The 12647-nt window shown below is 41.4% G+C and overlaps 1 protein-coding gene across 1 annotated transcript in view; it reads left to right on the top strand.

Moving 5' to 3' along the window:
• The first annotated feature begins 492 nt into the window (after positions 1–492).
• slc38a12 (solute carrier family 38 member 12) overlaps positions 493–12647 on the top strand; it is an 83739-nt gene continuing 71584 nt past the window's right edge. The window contains exons 1-5 of the mRNA XM_035912610.2: positions 493–745; positions 1379–1452; positions 3520–3641; positions 5705–5786; positions 12264–12360. Of these exons, the coding sequence (XP_035768503.1) occupies positions 1408–1452; positions 3520–3641; positions 5705–5786; positions 12264–12360 (346 nt within the window). The 5' untranslated portion in view covers positions 493–745; positions 1379–1407. The remainder of the gene's footprint in view (positions 746–1378; positions 1453–3519; positions 3642–5704; positions 5787–12263; positions 12361–12647) is intronic.

Here is a 12647-nt window from a genome sequence, read left to right as displayed (position 1 = left end):
GAATTGTAAACGCCAATAAAAGAAGGATTTCATTCACTGGGATTTCAGTGTGAGCCCAAGACCCAGGGACTCTGCTTTATTATGGCACAGACAGGTATGCCATATGTCATATGACATGTACACGTGTACATGCCGCTAGAAGGGTCGCTCATATTGATAACCCTGACAGTCCGAAAAGGCGGGTAATAAATTGTGGCTAATTCAAATAGACAAATTTATCAAATGTATTTGTAAAACGCGAGGCAGAATAAGCTAAAGGTTACCATAAAAAATAAATATAATTAATATGTGATATTAAACTCTAAAACATGGAGTCAAATTTCAACCGTGATTTTACAGTCAAGTTAACGATAATAAGATGGGGCAAAATGTTCAAAATAAAATCTTTCTTTGGTCAGCCAACGGGCTGCCTTGCAACTAGGGTAAACAAGCCTTTACTTTGAAAATAAGTAACGGAAATGTGAGCTTGCGTCAGAGGTAGTTTTATTTTGACTGGTTGACCGAACCAGCTGGTTCGGTTAGTTTATTGCTGAAGTTAGCGCCGTGTTAGAGACGTATTTCTTTGTAGAAATGCGTTTTTATTTCCCGCTTTACACCAACTTCCAGGCTGCCATATAAAGGCGAACCAGTCCGTGCTGGCTGAACTGGAAAAGTGAGCTTTTTTCGGCTAGCGAGTGAGGATTTGGTCCCGAGCATCCTGCTAGCTTAGCAGCTAAGTTAGCAACACAAACCAGAGAGGAGGGAGGTGAGCAGTGTTTACTTTCATTTCCAGTAATGACAGCTCTGTGGCAGCTCGATATCTGCAGGATAACTTGATGAATTTATCTATTTTTTTTAGTAATTATTTTATGCTGTTAATCAAACGTGATAGATGTGCTAGTCTGACGTTATACTTCCCGAATGAGCGGTTGCCATGCAAATGTCAGCTCACTGAAATTACATAAACTCAACTAAATGAAAGCAAAGTAGCCAGTGAAGATACTCATACTTAACGTTTAAAAACATTTAGTAGGTGATATTTGTGGCCATGGCTCAAAGGAAATATGGCAGTACAGTTTTTGTCACTGACAGCTGTAAGAAGACATGTGACACTTAACACAAACCTTCAGATTTACGCGTCATATTTGTGCCGAATTAAAGAGCAGCTCCTAAAAGTTAATGTCCCAGGTTGGATTTTGTGCTTGTACTTCATGGAAATGTTAAGGTAAATGCTAAATTGCACGATAAGTTACCGGGTTTTTGTTTCCATGCAAGTAAGAAAAGATTTAGCACTTTGAATGACACTCCCCCTGAAACTTAAGAAAAGATAATTGTTGTCATCATGGCAGTGACACAACAGGCTTCATAAGCTACCTGACTGCTTTTTCTTTCTGTCCAGGTGAGAGGTGAGAACCAGGGTCACCGACCATGGCAGGTGGAATTACAGACACAGGAGAGCCCTACTCTCCATTTGTAAGTTTCCAGCATGCAGGAGTTATCTCCCAGTCTCTCTTTGAATATTTAAAACACACCCTTGATGGTTTAAAACAGCCTCTCCTACTAAAGCACACTGTTCCGAACACATGAAAGGGCGTTTAATGTTCAACACATTATGACCTATAAAGGCTGCCACACTGTGCTGCTTTTGATTGTAATTTGTAGTTTAAAGGAAACAAAGGACGGTGTGTTAGTCACAGCTTTCCTGTCAATGAAAAGAGGAGAATCGAAGGAAATTGTTTGACTTCCAAGCGTGGCTGTGCTCTCGTCACGTCTGTCCCAAAGCAGCTGATGCATTTAGTCACTAAAGGAGCTAAGAGATGGTCCTGGTTGTGAGGACACCTAAACACAAAATCAGTGCTGATAGTTTAATTTAATTAAAAGTGTTTTCAAAGAAAGAGTAGCACAGCAGCTATGTGACGGCCAGGGAATGATTTACTTGACCTGGATAGAAAATTAGAGGACATTAGAGTGTGTGATGGTGTCACTGTAGGAACCAAACACTGGAAAGCAATGCTCTTTCAAATTTTAGAAGAATTAGCTTAAAAAAAAATAGCAGATTGAAACTGCTGAGGTTAAAATCCCGATTAAAAAGCCTCAGCTGTCGTCTTTGTCAGAGCTCCTTTTAAGGTCAGGCACATGCTTAACCACCTGACAGGCCTCTTTGAAAATGCTGTAGTTGCAGTATTGTTGCTTTATCGCCAACCTTTGCACTTGTTTGAACTACGTGCCTCTCTTTTTTTGTCACTTAATAATAATAATAATAATGGATTGGATTTATATAGAGCTTTTCAAGGCACCCAAAGCGCTTTACAATTCCACTATTCATTCACTCTCACATTCACACACTGGTGGAGGCAGCTACAGTTGTAGCCACAGCTGCCCTGGGGCAGACTGACTTAAACACGACAGTGCAGTGGAGCAAAGCTCCTTGAAGCAGAGAGGGTTAAAAGCCTCGTCACAGGGCCTGAGATTGAACCCCTGACATTCAGAAACCCTTAACCCTGTGACTGAACAACCACATTAAATACTTCATAAAGTTAGGACACGTCTGTGTCAAGTTGCCTCAGAAATGTATCCATGTTACTTTTAGGATCGACTGTTGTGCTCCCTTATTATCAGGCTTTCCTAAAAGCTCTCTGAAAAGTCTTCAGTTGATTGAAAATACCACAGTGAGAGTACTAGCTTCACTCTCAGACTGCAGGCTTGTAGTTGTATTTACTAGTTGTTGTTCATGTTCTCTGTATGCAACATTTTTCTCCCCCCTTTGGTTGCTCCTGCTTCTACTGGCTGTCTCTTGATGTTAAAATAGAGTTCTTCCTCTCCACAGTCACCAAGTGCTGCTCGCAGGGGATCATTTCGTTGTTTGGGTTCTCTCTCTAATATTCTTACAAACAAAGGGTCTCGAGATGACTTTTAGTGAAAACAGCTTATCAAGTCTGCTTGTAAAAAGAAGTTTTGTGTGTGAAAGTGCAATGATAAATAAAGAGGAAGCTTAAGAGATCCTTCGACATCCTCTTTTCTTCTTTTTGTCACGTCAGGCGTCTTTACTCAGTTCGACAGCTCAGTACACACCCTGACTTTGCTTACTTCAGCATGACTTTGCCACAAAGAGTCAGCTCTGCTGGTCAGAAGTTTTTCTGTTTTTGTTTTTCTTTCTTCTTCCAGGAAGTAAAAGCCTTGAATGATTAAAGCACTCAGCTATCTGATAGTGTAAGTGCTGCCCAATTAATCCCTACTGTCTCCCTTGGCACTGGCCCATTCTTCCACCTAAGTAGCTTGATCTGTATCAGCCCGGGTGCCAAGGAGCACCTGATACTGTGGTGCCTGAGGTTTTGCACTTGAGGAAAAAGGCTTTTAGTAAATCATTAATAATTTCTAATAATATTTTCTAATATTATTATACAATAGTAAAAAATATTGGATGTCTGTGGAGAGATGGGGTCAGGAGAGGTGAAATGAAAAGCTTGTGCGGTGATACATGTTAATATTTATCAGGAGCACACCCGTGCATGTCTTTACCTCCTGTGGTTTCCTCTCCAGGTGGGGCTGGTGTACATGTTCAACCTGATTGTGGGGACCGGAGCTCTGACGATGCCCAAAGCCTTCGCTCAAGCCGGGTGGGTGGTCAGCTTGGCCCTCATCACCTTTTTAGGATTTATGAGGTGAGTGTTGCTCTGATCCAAACTGAGTTAAATAATAATAGTCATTGACTTCCAGCTCTGCCTTTTTTTTCTGTCTGGCATTCACCGATAAACGTGGGTTTCTTTCTTTGGTTGATATTTGCCACCCAGTAGGCCTTCTTTTACTTCCTCTTTCACTAATAACACGGCACATTTTAAAAACTCTATTGTGTCCAGGTTGCTTTCTATTAGGACTGCGTGATTATGCCGGTTGTGATTTGTTCGCGGTTAACATCGCTGGCCCTGAATCTGAAGGATTGAGCTGCTTCCAGGAACGAGCTCTCGATTTGTTTCTTGTCTGGTGTTTGTATCGTCTTTTAATGTAGCGTTACAGGTTCAGACTGTTTACTGGAAACATAAAACTGCACGGTGCAGGGAGGAGCTGTGATTGGCACATGCAGGCACATCACCAGGTGGAGATTTAGGGACAGATTGATAGCACTCACCTTCAGTATAGGTCAGTTATCTTGATTTAACTGAGACAAGACAAAATTGTAATCAAGTGAAATTGTGCAGCCCTGTTTTTGTTTTTTATTTTCCGTTTACAGATGTAGCCTAAACATCTCAGATGCATGCTAGTATTTAAGTTTAAGAGAGAGCAGCTTGTAGCTGAAATATGAGAAGTGCTCATTCAAATGACTTCATGACACTGGACTTCCTTTGGTCTCTATCAGTGAACCCACAGTGAGAAGTAGCTCGATGAATGATTGCAGCAATGTTTAGTAAAGACCTGCTCAGGCGCTGAAATTATTCAGGCTTTATTGGCACACTGTGCAGGGTCATGTCGGGTTTTCAAATGAACATTTCTTTTGTAGTTCTGAGTGTTTCTTGCCAACTCTGCTCCTAAAATCAGATTATTATGTAGAAAAATATCAGATTTAAGAAATATATAAAGACTATTTAATTAACAAAAGTGTCGTGGCGCGGAGCACAGATTGCTTCAGTGGTTGTTGGTAGTAACTCAGGGATCTGAAGTTTATTTAAAATAGGAGGGAGCTTTGATAGTTCAGCACACTGGACCTGGATGTGTAGCTTCTGGTGCCAACTAGCCTGCAGTTAGCTGGAGTTAGGAAGTGAGGAATACACTGGAAGTAATTCTTTATAATGCAAGGTCGGATCAGGGTTTGGTTACCCAACTAATAATAATAAATAACAGAAATGCAATAATTCAGGATAACTTAACTGAATTGGGATTTATTAATAAATGAGTGACAGGAAGTCTTTGCTGAGTGCTCCTACTCACACATGAGAACACCGAAGTATGTTTTAGAGGGAATCGCTTTATTTTTGTCTTGGTTTGTTTTGTTGTCAACATTTTTTACTCCCAGTATAGAATATTTCATGTTGTACATGTTGTGTATATATTTTAATATATTTCTGTGGTGACTATTTGGTAGAACAAACTCACTCAGCACCCTGGTCATGGAGCAATCTGCAGAACACTAAAGCTGTTCATTCATCTTCCTGGAAGAGCTCCGTTTCCAAGCGCGTTATTCCTGAGCTGGACTTTGTTTTGGGTTTTTTTTTTTGTAATTGTTTGCTTTGATTTTCTTCATTTTATAGCTTTTGCAACCTTTTGCTTTCTTGGCAGTGTGCTTTGAAAAAGAGATTTTAATTATAGGGAGCGCACCGGGCAAATAAGGATCAAATAAATAAATGTGTATAAAACTTTGCTTCTTCCACTTCATGTTAGTAGCTGGTGTATACCTGCAGGCAAAGAAATGTTACTGATACTGGATCAGTTTTTCAGAGTTGGGATTACACTCAAACTAGCATGAATATGAGAAAGTTTATAGGGAAGGCCCAGTGTAGGCTTTTCCTAACAATATGAACCTTTTTATAAACCCATTTTTCATTAAACTTATTCTAATCTGAAGCTTTCACAAATCCCTCATTTGTTATACACAGAAACTTGGTGCTTTCCTTTCTTCGCCAGCCTGCGGAGGCGTAATAAATGAAGGTTTCTGCTGGTGAAAGCACCTTTTAATTTTTTCCCCTGTCATTAAAAATATGACCTGTTAACTCAATTATCATCTCCTCTACAGCTACATGACCACCACTTTCGTGATCGAGGCGATGGCAGCGGCCAACGCTCAGCTGCGCTGGAAGAGGAGAGAGCAGGAAGAGGTGAGATGATAAAGTGTCGGAAGGAGCAGGCTCTTACTCTGTATGTAAATATCCTTTTTAATAAGATGTGGGCTGGACAGATCGCTCTCCCTTTGCTGTGAGGATGTGTGTCAGACAAACCAAATATTAAAGAAGTAAATGTTCCTCCCTGTCAGGGGGAGTTTAATAAGACACTTAGCCAAACAGAGCTGCGACCCTGCAGCAAGGTGAAAGTAATGTTTAGTGTTTAAAAGCAGTGCAGGGATGTTTCGAGCTCTTAGGTCTGCTTAAGGTCTCATTCTGATGTGTTGAAGCAGCGATAAAGTTGTAAAATGTTTACAGTAAACACTGAGAGTAAAAGACACCAGAGACAAAACAGCAGTCAGAGGAGGCATTCGCTTCCTTGCACATTTGGTCTGCATAATGTAAAGCCAGTAATGTCTCAGTCATATGGAGTAAAATCAGGAGGGAACTGCTTAGCGACTAGGAAAAATTGGTGGTTGCTCAGTGATTACGTTGAATTTTTTTTGCAGTTTGTCCGCCTGAGTTTGAGTTGAGAAATACCTTCAACCTTCAGCGACCGCTTTTAATTTCAGTGGACTCAGCTGGCTACCAGCTGTTTTTATTCTAGTTGTTCTTATATAATTGCAAGGTTGGCGTTTGTGCCATTTTTCAGCGTGACCACCGTACTACAGCGACTCTGCGAGGCTCTGGCTGGACTCTGAGTGCAGTCACGCTACGTCCACACTTGAACGGGTGTTTTTGTTTTTGTTTTTTTTAAATCCCGTCCACTCGTGCAGTTTTGAAAAAATATCTCTGTCCGCATGTAAACACTAAAAACTAAATGTTGGCCAATCAGAAGTCTAGAAGCCTGGGAGGAAAAGGGTAAAGAGGGTTTGTGCCACCACAAAACCTTAAGTACTGCTGGAAGGTTTTTGTTTTTCTGGTCAGGCAGCTAATTTTGTGTTAGTTTTCAAGTGCGTTCATCATTTCAGACGTTAATAACTAAAGACAGTATTTTGGCTGTTGTGCAGACTCAACTTTGGAATGAGCAAAATGCAAACAGCATGCATCAATTTAATTAAAAAAAATACATTTATTCAAAACTGACGTTGGGATTTGGTTGTGAGTGTTGACTGTAGAAGTTCACCCTGATGCCGCTGTCTTTTTAAATGGAGGGACAGTAGCTGCGTGTGTACATGTAAGCGTGGTGTCAAAAACGGCACACGCCTTTGACGTTGCGCGAGTCTGCTAATCAAATTTAGAAGAAGAAGAAGACGTTGCATGAATCTCAGTTTTCCTCGTCCACACCTGAACGCCAAAACTGAATTTTTGAAAATCTCCATTTAAATGACCCAAAACGCTGTTTATGTGCGGATGAAAACCCCGAATGCATAAAAGAATACCTGTGTGCATGTGGACGTAGCCTCAGAGATGATTATGGCAACAGATTTGTGTTTTTCACTGATTTTTTTTCCCCCCCTGTTACATTTATTGCATTATTTTTACAGAAAGGCTGCAGACCAGCTTTGTGTTGTTGTTGTGTTCTGCTCCCATTTAAAAGAAACAAGACTGCAAGATCATTACGATTGCAGTGATTTTGGTCGTAGCGACGACTGCAACCACTCTTTCCTTTAGTGTAACTGTAGCTTCAGGCTTTGGCACAGAAATCTGTGCTGTTCTTTGTTTTTGTGGGGATTTGCATCCATTTAGACTTTTGACATGATGCAGGAACCCTGGATTTGGCTCTACTCGAGCAGACACAGGTGAAATTTGTAACTGTGATGCCAAATGCAGAGAAAACAGCTTTACCACATCTTATAGCGCTGCTATGAAGATTAAAGTGTCCTGTGCAGTCATTTGACTCGAGAATGAGAACGACAGTCTGACTTTAGAGGTTTGTAACCTTTAAACACGACTGACGTCTTCCTTATTTGAGTTTATCACCACACGGACATTTGGACCTTCTTTATAGATCCGGTGACTGTCTTCATTTCACTCCCAGTAAAAATCACTTGACTGTAGAATATTTAAAGCTTAAAGCCTGAAAATTCTCTCTTTTAAAAGGGAAGCTGTATTTTTTTTTATTTAGGGGGCTGTTGTTGTTTTATTGCCCAATCCTAGCAGAAGTGAAATGCGCCTCTTGCCACTCGTCTATAAGAAACCCAATTTGGATGAAGCCGTCGGTGTAGAACGATACTGATTACCAGAGGAAACAACAGAGTCTTAAATCATTTTTACTTTGCCTTAGAAAAAAGATCTTTGTGTACTCCAAATGGCTCGGCCTTTGCTTTTTTGTTTCTCCCTGGGTACAGAAGTCGTCTTGCTTAATGCCTGTGGGTTTCCAGTCGAGGAGTTATGAGCCCGAGGACAATAGCTCGCCTCAAACACTCAGCCGTGATTCATGGCTGCTGTACTGCTCAGCATTTTCCCTCCATCTAATGGAAACGGAAGAGCTGCTCAACACTTTATTTCCCTCTGCATGAGTGAAGCCTCTTAACAACTATATACGCTTTTTAAAACAAAAACACACAAAAAGTTTATTTAGCAAAAACCAGAGAGCAGTCAGTCACCATTACCTGCTCTTTAGTTTGCACCGGTGCATGTTTGTCATGTTTTGACATCACTTATGTAAATGTCACCCACTGATTTTGGACTCAGCGCTACTGATTTGGACGCCACCATGTTGGTTTTTTGAACGTTACCGTATCTGAATGAGAGGTGGCGCTCTAACAGTTCATATGGATGTCCGACACAAACCTGCTAATTAGTGCCAAGCAACAAGCTAATTAAATACTGATGAAGTTCATCCACCCGAGCACACAGCAAGGGAGATCTTCGTCTTCAAAAACACTCTAGAAAGCTTATATAAACTGTACTTTAGCATCAGCTTCATTTTTCAGTCCCTCAGGGGTCGCACATCCTCCTGTCACACCAACCCTCTGCATCTTCTCCTTTGCTGCATCCATGAATCTTCTCTGTGGTCTTCCTCTTCTCCTCCTGCCTGGCAGCTCCATCCTCAGCATCCCTCCTCCTCTGCACATGTCCAAACCTTCTCAGCCTCTCTGACTCTGAGCTGTCCCTCTGATGGACTCATTTCTAATCCTGTCCATCCTGCTGAGTCCAATGAACATGTGAACATCTTCAGCTCGGTGTCCCGTCTTCCTCCCAGTGCCGCCATCTCCACACCATACATCACAGCCGGTCGCACTTCTGTCTTGTGAACCTCTCCTTTCACTCTTGCTTCCATCCTTCAGCTGTCTTGTGCACTGTATTTAAACTCTAACGCTGAACACAGGACATACGTTTGACCTTTGTCAGCTGGTTTGGAAGGAGAGAGAATGAGTGCCAGTTAACATTGTTAAATGATTTCACTAAAAATAGTTGGTGGATGGATATAAGCAGATCTTAAGCTATGATATTTTTAACCTCTTTATATTATATGTTTTTGAAGGTTAATGATAACAGCAGGTGTAAAGTCCATACGTTCCCAGCTTTAAGTCAACACAGATCCCTTATTGCAGCCTTTCTCAAACAGTGGGGTGCGATGCCAGAGGGGGAGCATGTGACCCCGGGAAGCATGCTTTCTTTGCTGTACTATAGGGCTGCCACGATTAGTCGACTAGTCACGATTAGGTCGACTATCAAAATCGTCGACGACTAATTTAATAGTCGACGCGTCGTTTGAAGCTTTGTAAGATCCCAAAAGCTGCAGGAATAAGTAGTAGGATTTAAGAGTGTAATAACGGACTGAAACAGAAGATGGCAGCACTGCATGTACAAGGATGCCAGCTGCCGTTAAACCCCGAAGAAGAAGAAGTTGTGTCCCAGAATTCATAGCGCGGCGCAGCTCGGTTTCCAACAATGGCGGCAGCTAGTTAGTTTTAATATTACTCTTATTATTCTTTCTGGGTCACAAAATAAACGTTTAACATATTTTCAGGCGAGAATGTAGCTGTGTAAACCTCAAATATCTGCTCAGTTTATCAAGACACCACATATTTTCAAAAGCGCTCCGACGTTTTCGGAGACGTCTGTTACCCACTAGCTCGATAGCTAGCCGGGGGCTAGGCTAACTAGAGCCGTGAGAACACCGGACTCCGGCTAATCGTTTTCAAACCCACCGCCGTCTTTCGCTACTCAGGTTAAACATGATATATAAGTCACTTAGATAACTTAAAAATGTTATTGTTTGGTTTTTTTAGTATTTTATTTGTTCCTGAGTAAATCTGTTTGGCTGAGATTAAAGTTATAGTTTTTACACAGCTGAATAAACATCAAGCAGACAGCTGATTATCAGAAGTGTGAGATGCTAGATTATTTACTCTGGTGTTCTGTTATATTTTAGATAGCAAGGAGTTTATTGAACTTCACCGAAACAATCTGCAAATTTCATTTAAATTTAATAAACTATCATCTTGTCTTTATTTTTAGTTAGCACAGACCTTAAACACTTAAATCTGTAAGCTAATGATAGTTATATAAGAGCAGATGCTGCTGGTGCAATAAGCTGTACGTTTTACGTCCAATGGATGATGATCTGATTAGTCGACTAACCGCAAAAATAATCGGTGACTAGTTGACTATCAAAATAATCGTTTGTGGCAGCCCTTCTGTACTAGAATAGTGTGATTGCACATCCGCTCCAGTAGGTGGCAGGGTTTTTTGCACTGAGCATGTGCACACACACAGCACAGAGCAGGAGATATGAAGTGCAGTAAACAAACTCTCAAAAAAATATTTAACAGTGAGGAAAAGAAAGGCGGAGAGAGAGTGATAACGGGACAAACGAATGTCTCCCGAAAGCTAAGACGAGGAAATATGACGACGCGTACGCAGCACCTGTCGTCACTGTGACTTTGTGGGTTAAAGTGTTTTATGTATTTGAGAAGGACTGAGTTTGAAGGACAGTTTTTGAGGACACGGCTCTTTTGTGGCGCTACACCAAAATATTTCCACACAAAAATGTTGTTGCTTGAATCTACCTGTGCTCCGACCAACTGCCATTAAATACCAGTTCAATACCAAAGCTTAAAATGATTCACCAGCAGGGCTTGGCAGTCTGGCAGTGCACTGGAGGCTAAATTGTGAAACCCTCAAAAGGGTTTCATTTTAAATTTCTTTTTTTGTCTGAAGATTTAAGTATTCAAAGGGATTAATTTTCAAGGCAAAGAAAACTGTCAAACAGCACCAGCTATTATCAATCAGTTACTTTTTATTACCTGAGGTATTAAAGAGGAGCTCCCAGCAGGAGTGATCTGGTTTAGTATGGGAGGCGTACAGGCCTGCCTCTGTGACAGGCTGCTCAAAAAGTCAAGTAACGGGTCACCTTCCATCTTCAGACGCTTGATGTTCTGATTAAATGGTGCTTGGGAGACATGACTGCCCTCTGCTGGTGTTTTAGGAGGAATGTAACTGAATTAACATGTCAGTGTTCAGAGTTTCAGGAAGGATAATAAATGTTTGGACTGACTATTGAAAATCATCAGGTTAATGTTGAAACAGATTCTTTTTTACACAATCTGCAGAAGCTGTTAAAGTTAGAGAAACGGATCCCAGTTAATCGTTTTAAATCAGCACAGTTAGCACTGTGACTGCACCCGTTTTTATCCATTACACGATGCCTTTTATCCAGTCTGCTTTTGTTTCATGTATATTTTATGTTTGTGGTTGTCTTTAATTTATCTGAATTGCAGTTTGAGTGATGTGGGATGTTTAAAAGCTTTGAGGTGGTTACCGAAAAACATGTGACCCTCCTTTTGTTTTAATTTTAAGATCTGGGAGCCATCAGGAGGGTCAGGTGGTCCGAGTGATGCTATAATCTGTGAACACGGTTATTACACTGGGGTGCTGACTGTGGTCTCTGTCCTCCTTCCTGTATTTACTCGTGTTGCCCCCAACACATCTGACCAATAGCCACATTAAATGTTCTCAGATGGTTTGTACCGAAGATTTTGGCTTCTTGGAGATTTTTTTTTGTATGAAAACAAATTAAACCACAGGAAAAACGACTTTTTACAAAAATATCTGATTTGAACCTGAGCAAACAAAGTGTGTCGGTGTGAAAACAGCCTAAAACCTGTGAGCTGAGGCTAAAATCAAGGCTGGAGTCCAAGAAACGAATTTACCATCCTTTAAAAGGAAGCTTGCTGGTTTTGTCCAAAGATAAATCATAACTTAATAATACAAAATGTCACAGATGGAGGCGGGTTCACATCCTGCAGTCTGGTGTTTGTTGAACTCTTAGTTAAACTGTGATTGGCGCTGTAAGGCGGGCCATGTAGCTCATCATTCACGCACAGATCTGACCATCACTGACACCTAATTGACGCTAATCTGCAGAGACTCTGTGGGCACACGATTGCCTCCGTCCTCCACGGGGTTTCCCAGCTGCTGCTTGTGGTTTCCAGATGTTACCTTCCTCTGCTGCAGCTGATTGTTTGTGTTTAGAAATGAGGAAAACAGGAAGTCACGCTTTCCTCCTGTCGTCCTCAACAGGTTGAGAACAGCGACTCCACGTCTGAGTATTCAGACGACGACGAGGTCACGTGCCGGGGTCGATCGGAGCCGGAGACGAGGCCCATCTTGTCTGTTCGTGAGTGTCGCTCTCTCGCTCTAGTTCAGGCTTTCTCTCTCATTGTAAGGTTTCACCTCTACAAATACGCTCGCCCAGGGCTTTATTACACGTTACAGATGTATGTGCATGGCTTGCTTAGCACAGTTTACCTTTAAGCAATTGGGCAAAATTGCTCATTTTGCAGGAAGTGTTCACGAATGCACGTAAAATTCAGAAATGAAGAACTGTGAGACGTCATCTTAATATATCACAAACTCATCGTGCTCTGGATCCAGGCTCTGAAGTCGAGGTGTGCCGGCTCAGGC

This window comes from Neolamprologus brichardi, chromosome 4, assembly GCF_056152115.1.
Source record: "Neolamprologus brichardi isolate AB-2024 chromosome 4, ASM5615211v1, whole genome shotgun sequence".
Taxonomy (NCBI): domain Eukaryota; kingdom Metazoa; phylum Chordata; class Actinopteri; order Cichliformes; family Cichlidae; genus Neolamprologus; species Neolamprologus brichardi.
The sequence above is the reverse complement of the archived record's forward strand: the minus strand, read 5'-3'. Positions and strand labels throughout refer to the sequence as shown.